Source organism: Sphaerodactylus townsendi, linkage group LG06, assembly GCF_021028975.2.
Source record: "Sphaerodactylus townsendi isolate TG3544 linkage group LG06, MPM_Stown_v2.3, whole genome shotgun sequence".
Lineage (NCBI taxonomy): Eukaryota > Metazoa > Chordata > Lepidosauria > Squamata > Sphaerodactylidae > Sphaerodactylus > Sphaerodactylus townsendi.
In genome coordinates this window covers 128,142,564-128,167,369 of record NC_059430.1, presented here as the reverse complement: position 1 = coordinate 128,167,369, position 24,806 = coordinate 128,142,564, and the positions used below count along the sequence as shown (strand labels likewise).

The 24,806-nt window shown below is 50.2% G+C and overlaps 1 protein-coding gene across 1 annotated transcript in view; it reads right to left on the bottom strand.

The window, feature by feature from the left end:
• Nucleotides 1-405: 405 nt before the first annotated feature.
• NAPA (NSF attachment protein alpha) overlaps nt 406-24,806 on the bottom strand; it is a 54,839-nt gene continuing 30,438 nt past the window's right edge. The window contains exons 2-10 of the mRNA XM_048501725.1: nt 23,443-23,609; nt 15,128-15,174; nt 12,418-12,495; nt 10,318-10,373; nt 8,761-8,845; nt 8,342-8,446; nt 4,998-5,066; nt 4,506-4,556; nt 406-2,125 (exon numbers count right to left, since the gene is read on the bottom strand). Of these exons, the coding sequence (XP_048357682.1) occupies nt 2,024-2,125; nt 4,506-4,556; nt 4,998-5,066; nt 8,342-8,446; nt 8,761-8,845; nt 10,318-10,373; nt 12,418-12,495; nt 15,128-15,174; nt 23,443-23,609 (760 nt within the window). The 3' untranslated portion in view covers nt 406-2,023. The remainder of the gene's footprint in view (nt 2,126-4,505; nt 4,557-4,997; nt 5,067-8,341; nt 8,447-8,760; nt 8,846-10,317; nt 10,374-12,417; nt 12,496-15,127; nt 15,175-23,442; nt 23,610-24,806) is intronic.

Genomic DNA, 24,806 nt, shown 5'->3' with positions numbered 1-24,806 from the left:
TGGCAGAGCTGGGAATCAAACCCGGTTCCTCCAGATTAGATACACGAGCTCTTAACCTCCTACGCCACTGCTGCTCCTGCTGCATAATTGGGTGCAGAATCCTGAGAATGTGGCTTACGCTGGTTATAAACCAAGTTGCCAGCTGTCTTGGTGAAAAATAAAACTTCAACACATCACAGCTGAATGAAATTTCTGAAGCCACAGCTGGGCTCAGGAGAACAGCGGCAATCAAGGAAGCAAAACTTTGCACACAAATTAAATCTGCTTTGCTAAAAAAAAAATACAGTCCTACTTAGCTTGAGGCTAGGCTGCAACATTCCTAACCCTGCCAAAGCTCCATTAAGTCTGTCCCAGTGCCATTCTCCGTCAATCTGAAGACCAAACACACACACACGACCAGCCAGATTCAAGCATACAATTGTGTTTTTATAGACATATACACAGAATCACAGCCAGTGTTCAGAGATGGAACCACAACTTCGTGGGGCGACAGGGGGAAAGAGATGCCAGAATTAGTTCTCAAACACAAGGGGAAAGAACAGCGAGGTACATTTGAAGACATGCAAGTCAGAGAAGCTCAGAGAAGCAGCAGAAAACGTAAGCTAGAGAGAGGCTACTGTTAAAGACGTTATTGTGGTTTCTTTTCCACCCATGCAAAGTTGTTTTTAAGTTATTGTTCTGTTGCCGTTTGCAGGTTGCCCACTATCTTCAGCAGAGTCACTTGTGGGTGGAGACTAAACACATGCAGGACGCTTCCGAAGTCCTCCCGCTCCCCCTCTCAATAATAAAAACTTCAATGTGAGAATAACTGAAGGGCAAAAATCCCGGAGGACCAACCCCTTTTTACTCCTGGCTACATGATACGTTTTGTTTCTGAATGCCAAACACAAGAGGAAACACGGGTAGGAGGGACAGGGGGGGGGACAGAGGTTTATGGCCGTGAGTGCAGGGCATGAAATACTTGGCAGAAGGAACCCAGAGCCCAAAGCCGAGGGCTCTTGAAACAGCCGATGCAAAGTCACTAGCTCAAAAGGGGGTTTTGGACAACCGGCTGCACTAGCTGATCCCTGCCCTGCAGGCGACAGGAGGAGGAACGTGTTGCTTCGTGCCTCCAGGGACTAACTATGAATATGCAGAACCACCATTTTTTTGTATAGGGGGGTGTCGTCTGCTTATAAGGTAAGGGAAAGGAGCTGGGATGGAGGCTGTCTAAAACAGTACACTTGGGGAGCAAGAAGCGCAAAGTTAGCTCATAAAGCGTGAACCTAGTCGTTCGGCGATCTTAGACCTTTGCTAGTATGTGTACAATTGGGGAAGGGGAAACAGCCATTCTCCACATAAGATTTGGCTCTGGTGGGAAACTGCCAGAGGAGAGAAAGGGCTTGGTGTTGGCCATCAAAACAGAAAGCAGCTCCACTCCTGGAGAAGACAGCAGACAGCAGTCTGGGGAAGGGAGAGGAAACCTAATCAACCCTGCACAAAAACCTACTTCACACGGGGATGCTGGAACTGCTGTTAGGAGACGGGGAAGGAAAACAGATCAGAGGGTTGCAATGAGATGAGGTGACAGGAATCTAGTATCTCCTCTGCGGAGTTATACTTTCTATCCCCAGGATCTTTTCTAGGCGAGAGGAAAGGAAGCCGATGCTACCAGCTGGGATCACCGGAGAGACTTTAAAATATTAAACCACACAAGTTATTTTAAGCCACCAGAAAGAAATCCAGACTGTTTTGAGAGGAGTGAGCCTCTCGGTGCTGAGAAGGGAGGCAATGAAAATGGGAGAGCTTCCTATCACGGCCCGCGTTTCTCTCTGGGCTGGAGCCAACCTGCAGGAATCGCTCCCTGGTCCTGTGCCGGCCGTGCGAAGAGACAGTGGCAGGGAGAGGGGTGATGAGAAAGGAATTAAATAAACCATTTGCCATTGGAGTCCAGTTCCTTTTGCTAAGACTCTCCCCCACTCTCCCCCACCACTGATCCATGCAGTCCCCGCAGAGAAGGAGCAGCGGATTGCGGGGCAGCCGCTTAGCGTAGGTCCTCCTCTTCACCCTGTATGGTTTTCTTGATACGCAGCAGCATAGTAGTGAGCCACTGGTCCAGGCGGGAAATCGAGTCATACTCCTTGACCTGATGGGGAGACACACAAAAAAAGCAACCTGGTATCTAAGCCTAAAAGGGAGGCCACTAGACAGACAGACAGACAGACAGACAGACACACACACACACACACACACACACACACACACACACACAGAGGATCCACATTCAGTACAAGCTGGAAGGACTTTTGCCTGCTCTAATAAAAGCAGACTGGACTCTCTACTACGGCATTTTGGTCACACAATCAATTAAAACCCAGCAGGATTTGAAACAAAGTATGGCCAGTTCCGCTAGGACAGGGGTAGGGAACCTGCGGCTCTCCAGATGTTCAGGAACTACAATTCCCATCAGCCCCTACCAGCATGGCCAATTGGCCATGCTGACAGAGGCTGATGGGAATTGTAGTTCCTGAACATCTGGAGAGCCGCAGGTTCCCTACCCCTGCGCTAGGAATTGTTGCTGGTTTGTACCCAGAGAACAAACAGGCCTTAAGAATGGACAAACCTGGAAATCTAACACTTGGGACACTTAAGGTTATTAACCTCTACATCGGTGGTTCTCAACCTTCCTAATGCCGCGACCCTTTAATACAGTTCCTCATGTTGTGGTGACCCTCAACCCTAACATTTAATCCATTTTACAGATGGAGAACACTGATGCAGAGAGTCTTAGGCGACCCTGTGAAAGGGTCGTTCGACACGCGAAGGGTCGTTCGACCCACAGGTTGAGAACCGCTGCTCTACATGGACTATGCTTCCTCTTCAACCAGAGCAGGGATTGTAAGGCTGTGATTTAGTTAGAAGGCTGGTTCGGCCTTGGAAGGGATTCCTCAGACGCGTTGGGCTGATTGCCCAGCGTAGTTCTTATTGCTTACTTAACCTTGCTTTCTGTCTGTGTGAAACTGCTTCTGTCTTGTGGGAATGAGTAATTGTTTATGTCCAGTTCTTGGCGGGAAGGAGAGACCTGTATAAGCGGTCGCCCGACAAAGGGGGGGGGGGGGTAGAATCTGCATTGTCTGTAGAGCTGATCATGAAAGCCAGCAAATAAAGAACTCGTACGGCTACTTTTGGTCTGGACCTTACTGATTCCTTACAGGGATCTGCAAGCTGTGGCTCTCCAGATGTTCTCTCCGCCCCCGGCTCGGCCCCCGGCTCCAGATGTGCTCTCCGCCCCCGGCTCGGCCCCGACATCTGGGCCAATTGTCATCTCAGACTCGCCATCCCCCTCTTTTTAGAGAGGGGAGGGAATTTTTAGATTAGAATGACGGACGCCTTTCTCCCCCCTTTGGGGAAGGGAAGGGAACTACAACAGTAGATCACTGAACGCTATTTATTTACTGTAATTTATTACATATTTATTAGGAACGTTGTTATGGTTATCGCTGCTTTTAAAAGTTTTAATTGCCTATATTGTTTTATTTCTGCTGTACACCGCCCAGAGCCCTCCGGGGATGGGGAGGTATAAAAGTTTAAAAAATAAACAAATAAATAAATAAATGTTCATGGACTACAATTCCCATCAGATGTTCATGGACTACAATTCCCAATTGGCCATGCTGGCTGGGGCTGATGGGAATTGTAGTCCATGAACATCTGGAGAGCCGCAGGTTGCAGACCCCTGAACACACCATACAACCGTGGTGGCGAACCTTTGGCACTCCAGATGTTATGAACTACAATTCCCACCAGCCCCTGCCAGCATGGCCAATTGGTGATCTCAGACTGTTTCCCTCCCCAATTGGCCATGCTGGCTGGGGCTGATGGGAATTGTAGTCCATGAACATCTGGAGAGCCGCAGGTTGCAGACCCCTGAACACACCATACAACCATGGTGGCGAACCTTTGGCACTCCAGATGTTATGAACTACAATTCCCACCAGCCCCTGCCAGCATGGCCAATTGGTGATCTCAGACTGTTTCCCTCCCCAATTGGCCATGCTGGCTGGGGCTGATGGGAATTGTAGTCCATGAACATCTGGAGAGCCGCAGGTTGCAGACCCCTGAACCAGAGCATGGGAATCTAGGAGATGGGACCACAATTCGCAGCACCACTCCCATTAGGATACCACTCGCTCCAATCATTGTTTTCAGTTGCCAGCTGACCTTTGGCCCGTCACTCTGACCTCTGGATCCAACGGCTCACCCCTGCTCACCTTCCCTGCTCCGTGTGCTGCTTTCAATGAAGAGAAACCAAGTTTCCCCTGCGACGTAAAGCTTGTCTGCCTTTTCATAAAGTGGAGGGAAGCACAGAAAGGAGGGAAGAGCGTGGCAGTCTGAGAACACCCCCCCCCTCCCACACCCCAAGTTAAAAGAAAGCCAAGTCTCCTCAGCCCTGCAGACTTGAACCCAGGTTAACGAGAAATGATTCCCCTCCCCGCCATGTTCAAGGAGGAGAGCAGAGGCCATACCGATTCAGTGTAGTTGTCGATATTCTGTTCTTCGTGAGCATCCAGCAATTTCTGTTGGGGAGAAAGGAGATTATTGAGTCTTCTGGATCCGTTCACATGCAAGGTCACATACAGTGTAAGAGTCCCCCACGGCGGGCTGATTTGGCTGCTCTTCTGAGATTTAAAAAAATTATTTTTCTAAACAAGTTTCTGGCCCTTGGACTGCCTTTAAAGAAGTCTGACTGGCCCTGCATAACTTCTCTCTCCTCCACCTTTCGCCTGCGTGCCCTCACACCATTCCTGATATCGGTTTCCAGAGATTAAGTCTGGTTTACAGACATACTGTCATGAAACTGGCACACATCTGTTGCCGAGTGCGGAAGCCAGGTTCCCTCACACACTAAGTGACTGCTCCTTATTCTAATACCTCTTGCCAAAGAGTAGGACCCACACACCGGTAGCCAGAGTTAAAGATCAGATTAAAGGAGAGATAAACACACGCAGAGGACTCACTTTGACCAGTTTGCACTCCCTGGAGTCCGAGAAAGCCGGAAACATTTCTTCATATTTCTGTACAGCCAGCTGATTTAAAAACAAAAAAAGGGGGGGGGAGGGGGGAACAGAAAGCCGGCAGTTAATTATTGAACATTACATCTGTTCAGGGCGTAGTTGCTCTAGTTTTAGAGACCGCCGCATCTACGGCAGCCCGGGTTCTTTCCAACGCCACAATCTACAGTCAGATGACTTCACAGCCCCTCAGACGCACGTGGCTTGTTTGTTTTTACTGCATGGCTTTAGCATTTAATCCAAAAGTTAGCTTCCTCTCCTACAACTCTTGTACGATGCGTTCTTTCTCCAGTTGCTTAGCTGACCACTGGGGGTGCCCCCATGAGAATACCATGCTTTTAGCCATATTTCCAATGCTGCGGAAGAGCCAGAGAGCTGCATTTTTTTCTCAACTGTATCCCAACTCTGTACACCCATCCACCAACTTGTAAAATTAGAAGGGGTTTTCTTTGGGGGGGGGGGGGGGGCGAGCGGAATTGGAACACATCCTGCATACTGTGTTATAGATTATGTTATCTGCTGTTGCATGCATTTGTCAAGAGAGATGGTCACCTCTCTGTCAATCAACCTGCCAGTTTATCCATCAGTGTTCGGTCACGTCATTCATACATCTCCTAACGCAGTGGTGGCGAACCTGTGGCACTCCAGATGTTCATGGACTACAATTCCCATCAGATAATGGGAATTGTAGTCCATAACAGCTGGAGTGCCAAAGGTTTACCACCACGGTCCTAAAGCATCATCCAAGCATTAAAAGAATAACATGGGGAGAGCTCCATATCAAAAGCTACAAACTCTTCTGCCGTTCCTACGATGATGAAAGGCTTGAGACTGAACCTTTACATTTCAAAGAGGTCTTACTTAACTCCCCTCAGTGATGCCAGATGGCAGGGGGAATCTTGCTCCTTTTCTAGAATAGATCACATTTCTGATTGGCTGACACTGGTCAGGGAATAAGTGGGCCAATTTTCTGCGAAGTTGGCCTAGAACCATTTGACACCATTTCTAAGCATGCACCAAAAAACCCATCAGGGCCAGTAATGGGCCAGGTTCCACTGTTCGGCCTTGCCTACCTGCTGCTCTGAAGATGTTGTACCCTCTGCTTACCTTGACATGTGTAAGTGTGTGTTAGGAAGCCAGATTTTGTTACTTTATTGCACCTGCTTGTCCTTAGTAGTAGTAGTAGTAGTAGAAGAAGAAGTAGTAGTAGTAGTAAAAGAGGTAGAAGAAGAAGTAGTAGAAGAAGTAGAAGTAGAAGAAGAAGAAGTAGTAGTAGTAGTAGTAGTAGTAGTAGCAGTAGAAGTAGAAGAAGAAGAGTAGTTTTGGATTTATATCCCCCCTTTCTCCCCTGTAGGAGACTCAAAGGGGCTTACAATCTCCTTGCCCTTCCCCCCTCACAACAAACACCCTGTGAGGTGGGTGGGGCTGAGAGAGCTCCGAAAAGCTGTGACTAGCCCAAGGTCACCTAGCTGCCGTGTGTGGGAGTGCACAGGCTAATCTGAATTCCCCAGATAAGCCTCCACAACTCAAGTGGCGGAGCTGGGAATCAAACCAGGTTCCTCCACATCAGAGTGCACCTGCTCTTAGCCACTACGCCACTGCTGCTCCCTTTGCCTTATCCTTAAATGTAAACCTTTTTCTTATTCTTTTCCATTTGAGCAGAGACGTATGGCCTATTACCTCCATACCTTAATGAACCCACGCGCAAGGAGAGCTCTCACCATTGCGCGATTTAACGTTATGCCCTCTGCCCTATTAAAGGGTAGGTTCAGCAATTTAGATAAATCCGCAAGGTTATGCAGTTGCAAACTCAATGTGGTTGAAACCCTGACTCACCAACTCTTGCGCTGCACCAGATTTGATAACATCAGATCTAAATATACCAGCCTACACTTTTTCTTCCAATCTGGGCTGCCTGATCTGACTAGGTTATCTCTATTGTTAAACAACTCGGACCCCGGTCTTTGTGAAGAGATCGCCAATTTCCGCCATTGCGGAGATAGTTGAGAGTTCCCAGTAGAACATATTTGTTGTGCTCCCCGTGGGGCCTTTCATCTATCATGTATCCATGCAATTGTTCCTGATTTATGTAACTTTTTCTGACTATGCCAATAAAGGCTTATGTATGTATGTATACCACTGTGTATAACTTGTGGTAAGTAGGATCCTACTACGTCATTTGTTGCACGGTGTCATGGTAATACTTAACACTTTGCTGCAGCAATGCCATAGACAAGTTCTGTCATCAACCCAAATCATTACTGTGACATCTTAGGCTTTCTTAAATGATACCAAATACTGGGCAGATGTCAAGATGGTCAAGAGTTTAGCTCCTTCCTGGTTTTTGACATGAGACTGCGGGCAGGCCAGGAGAGGGAGATACTGTGAGAACCTGGCTTGTTGCGCTGTTATCTTTGTGCTTCTGTATTTCTGTTGTTAGATCTGCACTTGGATTTTATCTTTGCTTGGCCCTTCAAGGCTTGGAAGTGTCAGAGAATGCTTTTAGGGATTTCACCCCACTGGGATGGAAAGGGGTGGTGGTGGGAAAAAGAGATATTAACCAAAAATGTGTAATGGAACTTAGTTCCAGCAAAGACTGGCTTGCGTGATGTTCGAAGTCTCCCTTCAATAAACCAATTTCTAAACCCAAGATACTGGTTACTGGGGAGCCTGACAGATCCTGACAGCAGATTTAAGAATACATATGCAAAATGATTCATTAAATTATTCTCAAAAAAATCTAAAACTATATAGGATTTGTAAAAAAACCACTGTGCTTCAGTTTCCAACTCTTAATTTTGGGGCTGGTTCCAGACTTATGCAACCTACTGTTCTTGAATGTCCCTTCCTTTTGCCCGCAATGACTTATTCTGTCTAATCTGCCTTAAGTCCCAGTGAGAAAGGCAGACCAGAAGCTGTGCACATAAAATAAATAAATACAATAATGCACCTCGAGTTTCAGCCAGAAAGGCAGGCTATAAGCAACAAAAATAATTCTCTGTAATGCAGATACAAAACCCAGCACCTTCTGCCTCTAAGACAGACCTGTGCATTATCCCGCCCGCCGGATGACCCTGACTGGCCCCCCTGCCGTGCTGAGGAGCGAGGCGCCTTTGAAAGCCCCGCAGAAGCCGGTTGCCTTGTCTGCCGGCTTCTGCGGGGCTTTCAAAAGCGCCTCGCCCCCCTGCCTTTTGGCCCGGCCCTCCACAATATTTTCTGTTTCTTATGCGGCCCCGTGGAAAAAATAATTGCCCACCCCTGCTCTAAGAAGACAAAACGGTTGCCCGAACCTTGGCGTTGAGCATGTCGATGCAGAAGTGGCACAGGGCCGCCTTGAAAAAGTACTCCTTGGCGCTGTACTTCAGGAGGGGGCTGTCCATGGCGCTGGTGCCCACCTAGATGCCAAAGAGGAAAAGCAGAGCTGATCAGGCAAAGCGCAGAGATGGGAGGCTGGGTTGACAGACCTCAAGAGAGTTACAAGGGAACCCGCTGGTGCTCAGAGGCGGTCGAGTGACAGCAGGAGAGGTCATTGCTGTCAAGGGGCTCCCCAGGGCGTCTGGCTGCTCCCCGCCCAGTTTCTTACAAGGGCCAGGCGAACTGGCAGCCTGATCCTGCGGGTGCTCTCATTCACACACTGTGAGCTTTATTCGAGACTCCAACAGAGATGGGCATTGGCTGGGGCGGACAGAGAGAATCCCAGGAAACAGACCTGCTCATAGATCTCAATGGCCTTCTGGTACTGCTCCAGCTGAGCTGCGTAGGTGGCCACTTTCAGCAAACATTTGTTAGCAGAGCTGCAAGGAGAGGAGAAAAGAAAGTATCACGAAGCGGCGGCAGCAATTCCCCATCCAACCTCTTCTTCCTCTGGTCACCTGCATCTCTCAACTCACAAGCCGTGCCCCCAACGAGGAGTCGCTCAGGGAAGGATGGCCAGGACCAAAGTCCTGGTGAGAGATGCGTCTTTAAGAAAAGAGGCTGGGCCTCCCAACCAGAGCCGGGAGGGAGAAAGAAACAGATCCTGCTGTTAAAGCCAGACTCCGATTGCTTGACAACATGGAATGGTATATCACAGTAGGAACGCTTATCCACTTGGTCCTCTGCTACAGTGGGAAGGGAGGGGATTTGCAAAGGACAGTGGTCAACCGGGAGGGGGAGGGCTTAATCTTTTATTAGCTTTCCTATACTTTCCTCCAAAGACCTCGTCCCTCCCTCTCCCCACCCCCAAATTTTAATATTTTAGCCATACAGTTTTTCCTTAAGGGAAGAGATAGGGGTTTGGGGGGGGGGGGAGGGGGTGTTGTTTCAAAGGAAAAATGAGCAGGCCCAGCAAGATTTCAGCAGAGGCGCACACACACCCGTCTGCAGTAAAATATACACACTAAAACAGGGGTCTGCAACCTGCGGCTCTCCAGATGTTCGTGGACTACAAATCCCATCAGCCCCTGCCAGCATGGCCGATTGTAGTCCATGAACATCTGGAGAGCCGCAGGTTGCAGACCCCTGGTTTATTCAATTGATTCTCTGCCCTTTCCTGTTAAGTCAGGCTCAGGGCTCTGAAAAAATTGCCCACATACACTTAGAAATCCTGCCTGTTTAACCACCCTGATGACCCATATCAGCAATCAGGCAAAACCTGAAGGTGAAACAAGGTTTTATTTACTTCATTTATGACCCCACCTTTCTCCCCAACTGGGGACCCAAATCAGCTTTCAACACTCTCCTTTGCGTTATCCTCACAACTGCCCTGCGAGGAGGGGCAGTTGTAGTGGTGCAGCGCCAATGGGGTTGGGGTAAGGGCAATGCCCGGGGTGCGCGCTGCAGAGGGGGCGTGAAGGGGGCGCGGGCGGCGCTGCGGCAGGGACAAAGGAGGCGCGTGTGCCCCGGGCGCAGTTTCTCCTCGCTCTGCCCCTGGGCAGTTGTCCAAAATGGTGCCCAAGGCAAGCACAACACTCGCCCCACCCTGGGCTCCACGACTTCCCCTGTCAAAAAGATGGTAATGAACGGGGTATCACCAGCCTGCTGACGGCGCCTTATCCTAAATCTCTGGACAGCCTTTCCGGGCAGTTACTCACTGCTTCAGCAAAGCGACAGGCGCCTACTGCACATCTTATGATAAATTCTCTAGGGACAGCGCAGCAGCAGGCCAAGGTCCACTCAAGGAGGAGGCACCGAAGCACTGAAAAGCAATGAGGGTGCCCCAGCAGAGGAGGCCCTGCTTTTTGCCCTGAAGCATAAAATTAGACGGGTACAGAAGCCTTCTGGTTACCTGTTAGATTCTTCACCTTTATAATAATCTGCTGCTTGCTCATAATGGGCGATAGCCTGGAAAGGAAGGAAGCAATCAAAAGATCAGGCCAGGCACGCACACGAGGGCTGGATGAGCAACCTTGCCTCCGAGATCAGTCAAAAGTCGCCACTTTTGTACAGAGAAATGCCAGAATAAACAGACAATTAATAGTCCAGACAAAAACTGCTCCATGGTATAAACTATTTAAAAGAGATCATATTAGAGCTACATATCTGACCACTACACTAACAAGAAACCTAAGAATAGCTTATACTTCTATTAGATTTCAAACAATGCCTTCAGCAGTGCTTAGTGGTAGATACACACGAGTACCATTTTCTCAACACTTTTGTATCTGTGGAAAACAAGAGCCTGAGGATCTCTTTCATTACATACTCTCCTGTCCTTTATATTCAGAAATAAGGAAAAGGTTTTTGGAGCCAATACTACCTAGGACAGCTTTTTTGTCCGATGATGAGAAACTGATTTTCTTATTATCTGATATTGATTCCTATGTTTCTTACAAGATGGCTCTCTTTGCCCTGGCGGCTAGGAAACTACGAGCAAAGTACTTAAAGCGCTGTTTGAACTGATGTTCCAAAGTACTGGAGATTAACTTAGACTAGCTGAAGAAGCTGCAAAAACATCTGACGTGGAAAGTATTTGATGGGGCATTTTAATTTAGAGATTGCGAATACAAATAATTTATATTTTCATGTAAAACTAAGTTATTGTTTTAATTTAAATTATTGTTTTAACTAAGTTACTGTTTTAACTGCATGTATCTCTGTACTGTTATAGCCAATGGCTCAAACAATAAATACTTGACTGACACTGAGTTCATAAGCAAGACTGAGCGGCAAAACCTCACGTCTTTGCACACCTGGAAGTTGAAGATAGCCGGGAGTCCCAACACATGAGGCATAACGGTCAGAATCCCACATTCTTCAAGAAGTAAACCACAGTAAGCAACGCAGCTGATACGAGTGAGGCACTCTGGAAGCTCTCTCCTCTCTCAGCCATCCCAAAGATTCTGGTAATGCCCCAACTAATCTTAGACTGGAGAAGCATAAACCAGTGGTTTTCAACCTGGGGGTCGCCTAAGACTCTCTGCATCAGTGTTCTCCATCTGGATAAATGTTAGGGTTGGGGGTCACCACAACATGAGGAACTGTATTAAAGGGTCACGGTTGAGAACCACTGGGATAAACCCTCTTAGAGCCAGCGTGGTGTAGTGGTTAAGAGCAGGTGCACTCTAATCTGGAGAACTGGGTTTAATTCCCCGCTCTGCCACTTGAGCTGTGGAGGCTTCTCTGGTGAACTAGATTAGCTTGTGCACTCCAACACACGCCAGCTGAGTGATCTTGGGTTAGTCACAGTTCTTCGGAGCTCTCTCAGCTCCCCAACCTCACAGGGTTTTTGCTGTGAGGAGGGGGAAGGGAAAGGAGTTTGTAAGCCCCTTTGAGTCTCTTTAGATGAGAGAAAGGCGCGTGTTGGAATGTACAGGCTAATCTGAATTCCTCAGATAAGCCTTCACAGGTCAAGTGGCAGGGTGGGGAATCAAACCTGGTTCCTCCAGATTAGAGTTCACCTGGTCTTAACCACTACGCCACTGCTGTTCCTAATACAGATACCCAAAAATGGTATGAATATCAGCTCTAACGCATTGGATCTTGAAATTGCAAAACTAATGTTATCAGAGAGAACAATACTCAGTCTCAAAATTCACTACCTTCTGTCCACTAACTCTACAGCATAGGTGTCAAACTCGCGGCCCTCCAGATGTTATGGACTACAGTTCCCATCATCCCCTGCCAGCATGATGCTGGCAGGGGGGATGAATTCTCAGACTATAATCCCATAACATCCTGGAGGCTTACCTAGTGAACCTATGCCCCTATCTGACTAATATTAGTAAACCACTTCTTGCACCTTGCTCATCAACAAATTAATATTCTTCCTGCTACTATCATTTTTACATAGTTGGTTCAGCCTCGAATAAGAAATAAATGTTCCCATCTCTCATCAAATTCATGTTAAGACCGCCTGTTTCCCAGGGAAGATTATCTCAACGCGTACCTTTTCGATATCCACCAGCTCCATCTCGTAGATTTCTGCTATCGTTATGTGGTGCTTGGCTGCGATGGTGAAACGGCCCTGGTTGGAGAACAATCCCAAATGAGAAACACGGTCCAGCGTTGTGAAATATGCATGCAGTTCTGTGCATCTTCCACGACCCTAACATAGGGGCGGCCAACCTATGGTGCTCCAGATGTTCATGTACTCCGTGAACATCTGGAGCACCATAGGTTGGACGTGCTGACAGGGGCTGAGGGGAATTGTAGTTCATGGACATCTGGGGCACCATAGGTTGGCCATGCTGGCAGGGGCTGATGGGAATTGTAGTTCATGAACATCTGGGGCACCATAGGTTGGACGTGCTGGCGGGGCTGATGGGAATTGTAGTCCATGAACATCTGGGGCACTATAGGTTGGCCATGCTGGCAGGGGCTGAGCGGAATGTATGGATTCATGAACTTATCTGGGGCACCATGGAGTTGGGCATGCTCTGGCAGGGAGCTGAGGGGAATTTGTAGATTCATGAGAACATCTGGAGGCACCATAGGTTGGAGCGTGCTGGCAGGGGGGCTGATGGGAATTGCTAGTGAATCCATGAACAACTGGGGCAGCATAGGTTAGCCATGCTGGCAGGGGAGCTGAAGTGGGTATGGATAGTTCATGAACATCTGGGGCACCATAGGTTGGCCATGTTGGCAGGGGCTGAGGGAATTTCGTAGTTCACTTGAACATCCTGGGGGCACCATGGGTTGAAAGCCATGCTGGCTTGGGGGGAGCTGATGGGAATTCCATGAGACATCCTGGGGGCACCATAGGTTGGCCATGCTGGCAGGGGCTGAGGGGAATTGTAGTTCATGAACATCTGGGGCACCATAGGTTGGACGTGCTGGCAGGGGCTGATGGGAATTGTAGTCCATGAACATCTGGGGCACCATAGGTTGGCCATGCTGGCAGGGGCTGAGGGGAATTGTAGTTCATGAACATCTGGGGCACCATAGGTTGGGCATGCTGGCAGGGGCTGAGGGGAATTGTAGTTCATGAACATCTGGGGCACCATAGGTTGGACGTGCTGGCAGAAGCTGATGGGAATTGTAGTTCATGGACATCTGGGGCACCATAGGTTGGACGTGCTGGCAGAGGCTGATGGGAATTGTAGTTCATGAACATCTGGAGCACCATAGGTTGGCCACCCTGCCCTAGAACAACCTGATTTGGACCCACAGGAGGTGGGAAAATGACCTTTTAATCAGTGTTTAGAACTTTTTGTTTGCTAGCATTCAGCCGCATTCACTTAATTGCTCTCTTGCTCAGTGTGTGTGTGGGGGGGGGGGGGAATACATTCAAACCCTTCCCTTTCATAGGCCCAGCAATTTTCATGTACAGGACAGCAGCATCACTGATGCCTACGATTTAAGCACTGCTTTCAATTAAATTATTTTAAGAATGTCGAGGGATTAGCCTTGCCAGCTCCGACAAGTTCCTCGACTCTCTTGGCAAAGTAATCTGCATTACGCTTTAAATACCATCCACGCTAGGGCACGGCATCAACTGAAAGCACCGGCCTCCACTCAGACAATCCCCACAGATTTACTGCCAATCCTCTGGCAGGGAGCGCACGCTAGCTGCTCAGCCAACAAACGTTACCTTCAGGATGCTATTAATAAATATCGACACGCAGCAACCTTCCCCAATGTTGTTTGCTCGGACCACGCAAAGCTGTGTGATGACTGAGAATTGGGGGAAGAACGGACAAGACAGAACCTACAACTCCCCCCAAAGGTTTAAATTCCCCTGACAGGTTCCTGTCCAAGAATTAAGACAGCCCACACTGTCTCCAAATCAATGAAGTTTGTCTAGTGAGCACACAAGAGAGGGCCTTTTGGGGGGCCGCCCCGTGATTATTGAACAACCTCTCTAGCGAGGTGGGCCCCTTCGCTGTTGATCTTCAGAGGGCACCTGAAGAGCTGTATTTAGGAACGTATTTAACTAATTTATCTTTTCAGTGGGGGCTAGTCCTAACTTGAGATTTTAAACAGTCGTCTTTTATGCGCCTTGTTTTTATTTTCAATCAACGTTCATCAATAAATAAGTAATAAACTGTGATGGAATAGTACTGTAAAACTAGCAAAGCCACATATGACTGTGAAAAGCATCTTTGCCTTTTGATCTCCTGGAGGGAGGACAGGAAACTATGCAGAGGTGCCAGGATGAAACTTCAAAGGCCTAAGTTACCCCGTGGCCTGAACAGAGTTTTCCTGAGAAGGGGAAAACAAAGGGTTTTGGAATTCCAACTTGAGACGTGGTCAGGGAAGCATCTCTGGGCCATGGGTTCCCGGAATGGGGACAAAGAACCAAAAGGAATGCAACCAGTTGAGCAACCTCCGTGCATTTAAGTTTTATTTCTTTGAGTTCTGTTTTTCAATAAAAATCGTTGAGACCTCAGCTGGTGGGAGTTATTGGAGAAAAGAACCCAGGTTTTACTGAAACAAGCATTGGCTCTCCCAGGCTTGCTTTCATGATATAAACTAAGTCACTCTGGAGAGACTGCACGTTGTCTGGGCTGCTCGCGAGATGGAGTCCTGTCTGAACCTCCGCAAGCGGGCACGGGGAGGCCTCTGCTGGACTCACAACCACCCCCTCCCTTGACAAAACACTCCAAGTCAATCAAGGGCATAATCACGTTAACAGAGACATCTCAAGACTGGCTTACCATGTCCGTGTAGATCTCGATCGCTCTGAGGAGACAGTTGATGGCCTCTGTCGAGACACAGAAGAGTTTGCCGTTTTAACACAATAGCGCGGACAAATAATAAAGCCAACTCCTTTGACCTCCGTCAGAGGGACAAAGCAGAAGAAGAAGAAGAGTTTGGATTTATATCCCCCCTTTCTCTCCTGCAGGAGACTCAAAGGGGCTTACAATCTCCTTGCCCTTCCCCCCTCACAACAAACACCCTGTGAGGTGGGTGGGGGCTGAGAGAGCTCCGAGAAGCTGTGAGTGGCCCAAGGTCACCCAGCTGGCGTGTGTGGGAGTGTACAGGCTAATCTGAATTCCCCAGATAAGCCTCCACAGCTCAGGCGGCAGAGCTGGGAATCCAACCCAGTTCCTCCAGATCAGAGTGCATCTGCTCTTAGCCACTACGCCACTGCTGCAGGAGTTTATTCATAGCACATTCTCCTCCCGGGAGAAAATCAATACTCACTTGGGGAAAATCTGCCAAGGCCTGCAGATCTTATACGAGTTGGAAGCATCCTCCAGTTCTAGCAGCCGGCTTGATGGGAGTTAGGTGATGGGGGGAGGGTGTACGTGTGCGAGAGAGATTTTGCCTTCTCCTCCGAATGGGAATTGGGGCAGTATGCTCTCAATGGAAGACTACTAGGGCTGCCAACCTCCAGGTGGGGCCTGGAGATCTCCCAGAATGACACCTGATTTCCCGACTGCAGAGATCCGTTCTCCTGGAGGAAGTGCGGCGGCTTCGGAGGGCAGGCTCTCTGTCCCCACTGGAACGCCTGGCCTCCCCAAGGCTCCCCCCACGCCAGGCTCCGCCCCCAAATCTCCAGGCCTTTCACAGCCCAGGGTTGGCAACCACAGGGAACATCATCAAGGCATGCGCAGCAGAACTGGCTCCTCAAAGGAAAAACAGCGTCCACCATCAGAGCTCTCCAGTGGTGGGATCCAAAAATTTTAGTAACAGGTTCCCATGGTGGTGGGATTCAAACAGTGGCTTAGCGCCAATGGGGCTGGGCAGGGCACAACGGGGGCGTGGCCAGGCATTCTGGGGCGGGGCATTAATAATTTCTCTGTGGCGTAGGAGGTTAAGAGCTCGTGTATCTAATCTGGAGGAACCGGGTTTGATTCCCAGCTCTGCCGCCTGAGCTGTGGAGGCTTATCTGGGGAATTCAGATTAGCCTGTACACTCCCACTCTTCTTCTTCTTCTGTTACTGTAAAAAACTCTTACTGTAAAAAAAAAGTTCCTAATTTCCAGCTGGCATCTTTCTGTCCATAATTTAAACTCATTCTAGCAAATCCTATCGTCTACTGCCAACAGAAACAACTACTTCTCCTCTCATTGACTGCCTGGCAAATACATTCAAATACTTACTTTTGTTTCTAGAAATCAAAAGGAGGATGCTTTCCTTAAACAAGGAACTTTACCATCTTTCTAAAACATGTTTTTAAAACAGCCCAACAGGGAGAATTATCCCATTTTCCACCTTCACTAACCAGCCACATAGGAAACAACAGGACTTGATGATTTTTGGACCTAATGGGATTTCTAACGGAAAAGCAGACCCAATTAGTAACCCGCTCTCGGCACACACAAATAATTAGTGACCCACTCTCGGGATCTGGTGAGAACCTGCTGGATCCCACCTCTGGAGCTCCCTGCAGCCCTTCAGCGGCCGGCCAGGAACTGCAGAAGGGAACTCGTTCACGTCAGAAGGGCATATGTATTCTGTTCATACGTGGAATTAATGAGGATGTCAATTTCGCTTAACGAGGCAACCGCTTTAAATTACCCAAAGGTTTACTGTTTAAACATTGTGACCTCGGTAATCTAGCCCACGCGCATATTTCTGTGTATTATCAGCTCGGCTGCTGCTTCTCGTTAAGAAAAATTAACATGTTAATATGCTCTGCTGTCAGTCTTGCGCGATTAACAGCGAGGCCTCCGTCAGACAGGATGCGCTGCCGGCCCAGGCAGCCCTGTGTCACTTTCCATGCTTTTAAACATGCAGCAGAAGAAGAACAAGAACAAAGAGTTTGGATTTGTACCCCACTTTTAAGAACATAAGAACAAGCCAGCTGGATCAGACCAGAGTCCACCTAGTCCAGCTCTCTGCTACTCGCAGTGGCCCACCAGGTGCCCCAGGTGCCTTTGGGAGCTCACCTGCAGGTTGTGAAAGCAATGGCCTTCTGCAGCTGTTGCTCCCGAGCACCTGGACTGTTAAGGCATTTGCAATCTCAGATCAAAGAGGATCAAGATTGGTAGCCATAGATCAGTGATGGCGAACCTATGGCACGGGTGCCAGAGGTGGCACTCGGAGCTCTCTCTGTGGGCACGCGCACGAGAGTTCATCACGTGGGGGATGGAAAATCACACACACACACCCCCACACACACATCCAGGCTGGCCTGGGCCACTGAGCACGACGTGCGCGCACCATGGTGAGCAGGGAGGACTCGGCTGGCGGCCTGGTGCCTGTGCTCCAGGTGGCTGGTGCCTGGGGGGGGGGGGCGCAGAGGAGGCAGAGATGCTAGAGCCGTGGTGGCGAACCTTTGGCACTCCAGATGTTATGGACTACAATTCCCATCAGCCTCAGCCAGCATGGCCAATTGCTCATGCTGGCAGGGGCTGATCGGAATTGTAGTCCATAACATCTGGAGTGCCAAAGGTTCGCCACCACTGTGCTAGAGAGACACAGAGCAGTGCACACGGGACTTACTGGAGGCTAGAGCAGGCTGGCCCCTCCTCGAGCGGGTGGGACAGAGGAAGAGGGATCCAACTGTTTTTTTCTAAACTAAAAACTCAGCATTCAGGTTAAATTGCCGAGTTGGCACTTTGTGATAAATAAGTGGGGTTTGGGTTGCAATTTGGGCACTCAAAAAGGTTCGCCATCACTGCCATAGATCGACTTCTCCATAAATCTGTCCAAGCCCCTTTTCAAGCTATCCAGGTTAGTGGCCATCACCACCTCCTGTGGCAGCATATTCCAAACACCAATCACACATTGCATGAAGAAGTGTTTCCTTGTATTAGTCCTAATTCTTCCCCCGAGCATTTTCAATGTATGCCCCCTGGTTCTCTCCTTTTCTCTCCTGTAAGGACACCCAACGTAGCTTACAAACTCCGTTCCCTTCCTCTCCCCTCAACACATATCTTGCGAGGTAGGTGGGGCTGAGAGAGTTCTGAGAGAACTGTGACCGACTCACGGTCACCCCAGCAGGCTTCATCTGTAGGAGTGGGGAAACAAATCCAGTCGACCGGATAAGAGCCTGCTGCTCATGTGGAGGAGTGGGGAATCGAACCCGGTTCTCTAGATTAGAGTCCCCTGCTCTTAACCACACTGGCTTTCACACCGTGCTGGAACCCTCATCTTTAATGCTTTAGATTCCTAGCAATCAGGTATTCTGAAAGTCTGGTTTCTAGTCTTTTGTGGTTTTAGCAGAAAGTTACTCCCACCCTGCTTGCTGCACTCTTGCCAACCAGGAGTCAGATGGGCCCAAACACTATCCTCCACACCACCCCGTCCACACACACAGCTCACACCCCACAATACACCGCAATCAGCAGGTACAATTTTCCTCTCCAATTTCACTCTGGAAGCCTGCTCTGGAAGAGCAGAGGATCCAGAGTGAAACAAGAGGACAACACAGAATTCGGGATGGCCCCCTTTAAAACGGGGTGGGGTGGGGAGAGACCCTTGGGTGAGCCAGCGCAAACTTCCGATGTGGCCGTGTTTCCCTCAGTGAATGGACTCTCGGTGCTCTTTGCTCTGGGGCAGCAATAATCACCACGCAAATCTTCAAAGATTAAGCAAAAACCAAAGGAGGATTAAATCTTGTTTTCTCCCCAGGTTGCTTCATTATCCGCCTCCGCCCCCAACAGCTGTCTGGTGCAGAAGTGGACGCTTCTCTGCCTGCTTGCCGGTGTCTTCCTAGTTAATGATTGCCTGAAAAACAGGCCAGTGAAACCTTGGAAGAGGGACCCTCTGCGGGGAGAGACCTCTGACCTAGAAAGAGCACTGCAAGGGAAATAAAGGCCGGCTTTTGCTAGCTGGTGTGCAGATCCGGAATGTAGTAGAAGAAGAGGAGTTTGGATTTATATCCCCCCCTTTTTCTCCTGTAAGGAGACTCAAAGGGGCTTACAATCTCCTTTCCAGTGGCGTATCTACCTAGGGACAAGTGGTACCCCTTGTCCCCGGGCGCCACTCTTCTGGTCACCTGGGGGGGCGCAGAATCGGCCCCCCACGTGACCAGGAAGTCCTGCTGCCTCGTCATTTTCGCGCGCTTCGACCCCTTCCCTGCCAGTCGAGGCACGCAAAAACGAGGCAGCAGGACTTCCTGTTGCCTCCAAGTGCCCTCAACCCCACCCTAGACACCTGGGAGCCCAGCCGGCAGAGGGAGTCTGGAGGGGAGGTGGGCACCCTAGACCTTGCCCATGTCCATGGTGACATGGGCGGGGTTGAGGGCAGTGAGGGGTGGAGCCTGGGGCATCAGGGGTGGAGCTAGGGTGGTGGGGGGCAGAGCCTGGGGGCATCCTGGAGACAATTTGTCTCCGGGTGCCGTTTACCCTTGGTACGCCTCTGCTCCTTTCCCTTCCCCCCTTACAACACCCTGGGAGGTGGGTGGGGCTGAGAGAGCTCCAAAGAACTGTGACTCGCCCAAAGTCACCCAGCTGGCGTGTGTGGAAGTGCCAAGCTAATCTGGTTCTCCAGAGAAGCCTCCACAGCTCAAGTGGCAGAGCGGGGAATTAAACCTGGTTCTCCAGATTAGAGTGCACCTGCTCTTAATCACTACACCACACAGGCTCTATGTCAATTTTGTTTATCAAGAACAAAAGATACACACAAAAATGTAAAAGCAGCAGTGGCGTAGGAGGTTAAGAGCTCATGTATCTAATCTGGAGGAACCGGGTTTGATTCCCTGCTCTGCCGCCTGAGCTGTGGAGGCTTATCTGGGGAATTCAGATTAGCCTGTGCATTCCCACACACGCCAGCTGGGTGACCTTGGGCTAGTCACAGCTTATCTGAGCTCTCTCAGCCCACCCACCTCACAGGGTGTTTGTTGTGAGGGGGGAAGGGCAAGGAGATTGTCAGCCCCTTTGAGTCTCCTGCAGGAGAGAAAGGGGGGATATCAATCCAAACTCTTCTTCTAAAAGAGTTCTTTAACCTGCCGGAAAGCCAGAACAGACATGTGGTCGCCAGAGTGGACGGAATGATTCACTGAACTATGCTCAGAGGCATGCTTGCTTTTCCATAGAGGTCCAGCTCAGTTCTGGTGCAGAAGCCCGGCACAGAAGAAGGGAGGGCGTCCAAGACCCTCCTCAGAAGCCATCTGCACGGTGGAGTGCATTTGCAGGTGAGCAAGAGGCTCCCACTGACAGGGGACGAGGTGGGAGAGGCGCTAACTTGGGGCGTTGCCGCAGGGCCGGGGGCAACTGAGGAGTCCAGATAGAACAGGACATCTCGGCACGCAACACTCAAGCCGCCCAGACGGTACGGCACTTCCTGCTGTTCAGCAGCCTGTGCGATTCATAGCTTCAGAAACACGAGTTCAGCAAGTAACGTTTGGCAGCTGTCAAAAAGGCACCTGGTGGGCCACTGCAAGTAGCAGAGAACTGGACTAGATGGACTCTGGTCTGATCCAGCTGGCTTGTTCTTATGCATGCGCTGGGATATAGAACGCAAATGGCTACATGCATGTGTAGAGAGCCTGTGTGGAGTCGGGATTAAAAGCGGTGGACTCTGATCTGGAGAACCAGGGTTGATTCCTCACACCTCCCCATGAAGTCTGCTGGGTGACCTTGAGCTAGTCCAAGTGTCTGCCATCTGTGGCTCTCCAGATGTTCATGGACTACAATTCCCATCAGCCCCGGCCAGCATGGCCAATTGGCGATACAGGAGAAAGATTTTCCTACATGAGTTGGCAGGGGCTGATGGGATTTGTAGTCCATGAACATCTGGAGAACCACAATATAACAACCAGCATTATCCAGACAAATGTTCCACACAGAAAACCATCACAGGTATTATTCCAAAGTTCCTAAAAAGAACCTAGCTACAGAATTTAAAATCACAGATGAAGAGTTGTTTAGTAGGAATGCAACCTTCCCAGCAACAGAGTATTTCTTAAACTTAGCAGGAAGAAGAGTCAAAAGCCTGGTCCTAGCTTCCTCTTATTTGGGGCAGTTAAGCATTATATGTTCCATGGATTGCACCACTATAGTACAGTGGGGGCATTTCCGCTCTTGCGAGTCAATTTTAAGAAACCTCCCTTGGAGTACAGAACAAGGGAAGGAATTACAACGAGCCCTTGTGTATACCCATCTAAGCTTGGGCTCTTGGAGTATACTCAGATAGTCTGCCATCAGATTGGTTTTGAATTTGATGTTGACAAAGAAGGGGGAACGATTACTTCGCGCTCGGTCTTGTAGAACTTGTAGCTCCTGGTCAAGGAGTCGCCTTTTTAGTTGAAAAAAGAGTTCAGAAGGGGGTAGCATTTGCAAAGAATCCCAGGAGAATCCCAGGGAAAGTATTTTAATTTCAACTGCCCGCCACCACTTAGATCCATGGAGCTGGGGGAGGATATGATTGATAAGGCTACCAGACTCTCTCATTCCCTACCTCACAAGGTGTCCTTACAGTTGAGGAAAACTGGGCATAAATCTAAATCTTTTTCTTCTTAGATTTCTTCAACCCCACCCACCTCACCAGGTGTTTGTTGTGGGGGGGGAGGGGAAGGGAAAGGAGATTGTCAGCCCCTTCGAGTCTCCTTACAGGAGAGAAAGGAGGGGAATATAAATCCAACTCTTCTTCTTCCTCTTTCTTCTTCCTCTTCTCTTCAGGAAAGAGTCGCTGATTCAGTAAACCCCAGGGTGCTCTAGCGTACTGTGCCCCAAGAAGGACCAGATTCGACATTTTTAAAGAGTTCACAGATTTAATTAGGTGAAACAAGGAATTCAGCCCCCAGATGCTCAGAGTATTTGGATTTAGGAGCAATGCCTGCACCTCTCCCAAACACCACAGGTGGTGGGATCCAAAAATTTTAGTAACAGGTTGCCTCGCCAGCCCCCCCTCAGCAAAGGGGGCAGAGGCGTACCTGGGCAAACCTGAGCCCTGGGCAAAACCTGAGTTGGATGCCCCCCCACATGGGCAGCCACTCCACCACGACCCCCCCCCCATTTTTTTTGCACCAGGTCATTTCTAAATCATCATCACTTTATAGAAAATGCCCCAACTCACAAATCTGAACACAGCAATGGTGAAACACACAGGTTCTTTGATAGAGACTGGTGAGATAAAAGGCACAAAAGGCTGAGAATCAGTGAATTGCGGTACCTGAAAGGGATTAACCCAGTTCAGGGGGGCTGACATTATTATATCGCGATATTGCTATGTGGAACTCCTTTGCCTTCACGTTCAAAGCGCAGTAGGCCTCTCAGGGAGGCAAGTACATGGAGGAGTGTGCTTGACCCAATTAGTAACCCCCTCTCGGCACACACAAATAATTAGCAACCCACTCTCAGGAACTGGTGAGAACCTGCTGGATCCCACCTCTGCTTGTGAGGTAGATGGGGCAGAAAGAGTTCAGAGAGAACTGTGACTAGCCCAAGGTCACCCAGCAGGAATGTAGGAGTGGAAAACACATCTGGTTCACCAGATAAGCCTCTGCCACTCAGGTGGAGGAGTGGGAATCAAACCCGGTTCTCCAGATTAGAATCCACCTGCTCTTAACCACCACACCATGCTGTCTTACAAGAATCATCAACAGAATGCCAGTTATAATCTATACATGTTATGGCACACAGCACTCCCAGAGGAGAATAAAGTATGCTGCCACAGAAGACTGTTAAGGTAAGAAAGCAGGTTTGCTAAAAAAAAATTGCACCAGGTCATTTCTAAATCGTCATCACGTTATAGAAAATGCCCCAACTCACAAATCTGAACACAGCAATGGTGAAACACACAGGTTCTTTGATAGAGACTGGTGAGATAAAAGGCGCGAAAGGCTGAGAATCAATGAATTGCAGGACCTGAAAGGGATTCAACCAGTTCAGGGAGCTACATTATTAGTCGCAATTGCTATATGGGACCTTCACATTCAAAGGCAGGAGGCCTCTGGGGGAGGCGAGGGCGTGGAGGCGGAAAAGCGGACCCAATTAGCAACCCCCTCTCGGCACACACAAATAATGAGTAACCCACTCTCGGGAACTGGTGAGAACCTGCTGGATCCCACCTCTGAACACCACCCTTCTACTTCAGCAGCTGGGACCTCGCCACAGCTGCGACAGGCGCGCACCCACCTTGCGGGTCAGCTTTCTTGAAAGCGTTGCCGGCATCCACGAAGCTGGTGGCCGCGTCGTGTTTGTTCTGCAGCTGGAGATGTAGCTGAGCGGCCTGGCAGAAAGCATTCCCTGCGGCTGGAGAAGAAAGAGGGGATGGTGACGGAGCGCTCGGAACGGGCCGCCTTCTGCGGCCAGCGTGTGCTCGGCCACGCTGGAAAACTCAAGTTAGAGCCCCTCGTGATGTTTTCCCGCTATCTGAACTGCAGAGAAGGCCACGAGACGGAAATGACTTCACATCCACCCCATCCACAGGCCCTTCTGAGTCTGCCGGCCAGGGATGAAAGCAGAATTCTCATCTGATATCTGAGCCTGCGCTCAACACCCATCTGTTAGTCAAAGAAACTGACAGGTGTAGAACCCAGGAAGAAAAGCAGCGAGGATTCGCCCTCTCCCAACAGTACTTCCTACTCCCGTGGTGGCGAACCTTTGGCACTCCAGATGTTAGGTACTACAATTCCCATCAGCCCCTGCCAGCATGGCCAATTGCCCATGCTGGCAGGGGCTGATGGGATGGGGGGGGGGTGGGGGGGGGGGGGGGGGGGGGGGGGGGGGGGAGGGGGGGGGGGTGGGTGGGGGGGGGGGGGGGGGGGGGGGGGGGGGGGTGGGGGGGGGTGGCTTTCTTGGCTGCTGCATCACACTGCTGACTCATGTACAGTTTCAAGGAAAATGCATTATTTCAGTTGATTTCTTTTGTTTCTGGCGTCCAACGCAGCTACCCTCTGAAACTATGTGTAAAAACAATTAACTGTGGTTCAGGGCCCCAAGACTGAAAAATGCATCACACTGCTCAGACAGAAGCTGGGCAGTTGTGTTTCTAACGTGTTCTCACTTCGCCTTTCCTCCACTGAGCGGCAGGGGTTGGAGTAGAAGGGTTCAAAGATCCCTTCAGCTTCGTGATCCGTAGTGGCCTCCTGTGGCTACGGTGTAGTCCCGTGGTGGCGAACCTTTGGCACTCCAGATGTTAGGGACTACAATTCCCTGGGGGGTGGGGGGGGGGGGGGGTGGGGGGGGGGGGGGGTGGGGGGGGGGGGGGGTGGGGGGGGGGGGGGGTGGGGGGGGGGGGGGGTGGGGGGGGGGGGGGGTGGGGGGGGGGGGGGGTGGGGGGGGGGGGGGGTGGGGGGGGGGGGGGGTGGGGGGGGGGGGGGGTGGGGGGGGGGGGGGGTGGGGGGGGGGGGGGGTGGGGGGGGGGGGGGGTGGGGGGGGGGGGGGGTGGGGGGGGGGGGGGGTGGGGGGGGGGGGGGGTGGGGGGGGGGGGGGGTGGGGGGGGGGGGGGGTGGGGGGGGGGGGGGGTGGGGGGGGGGGGGGGTGGGGGGGGGGGGGGG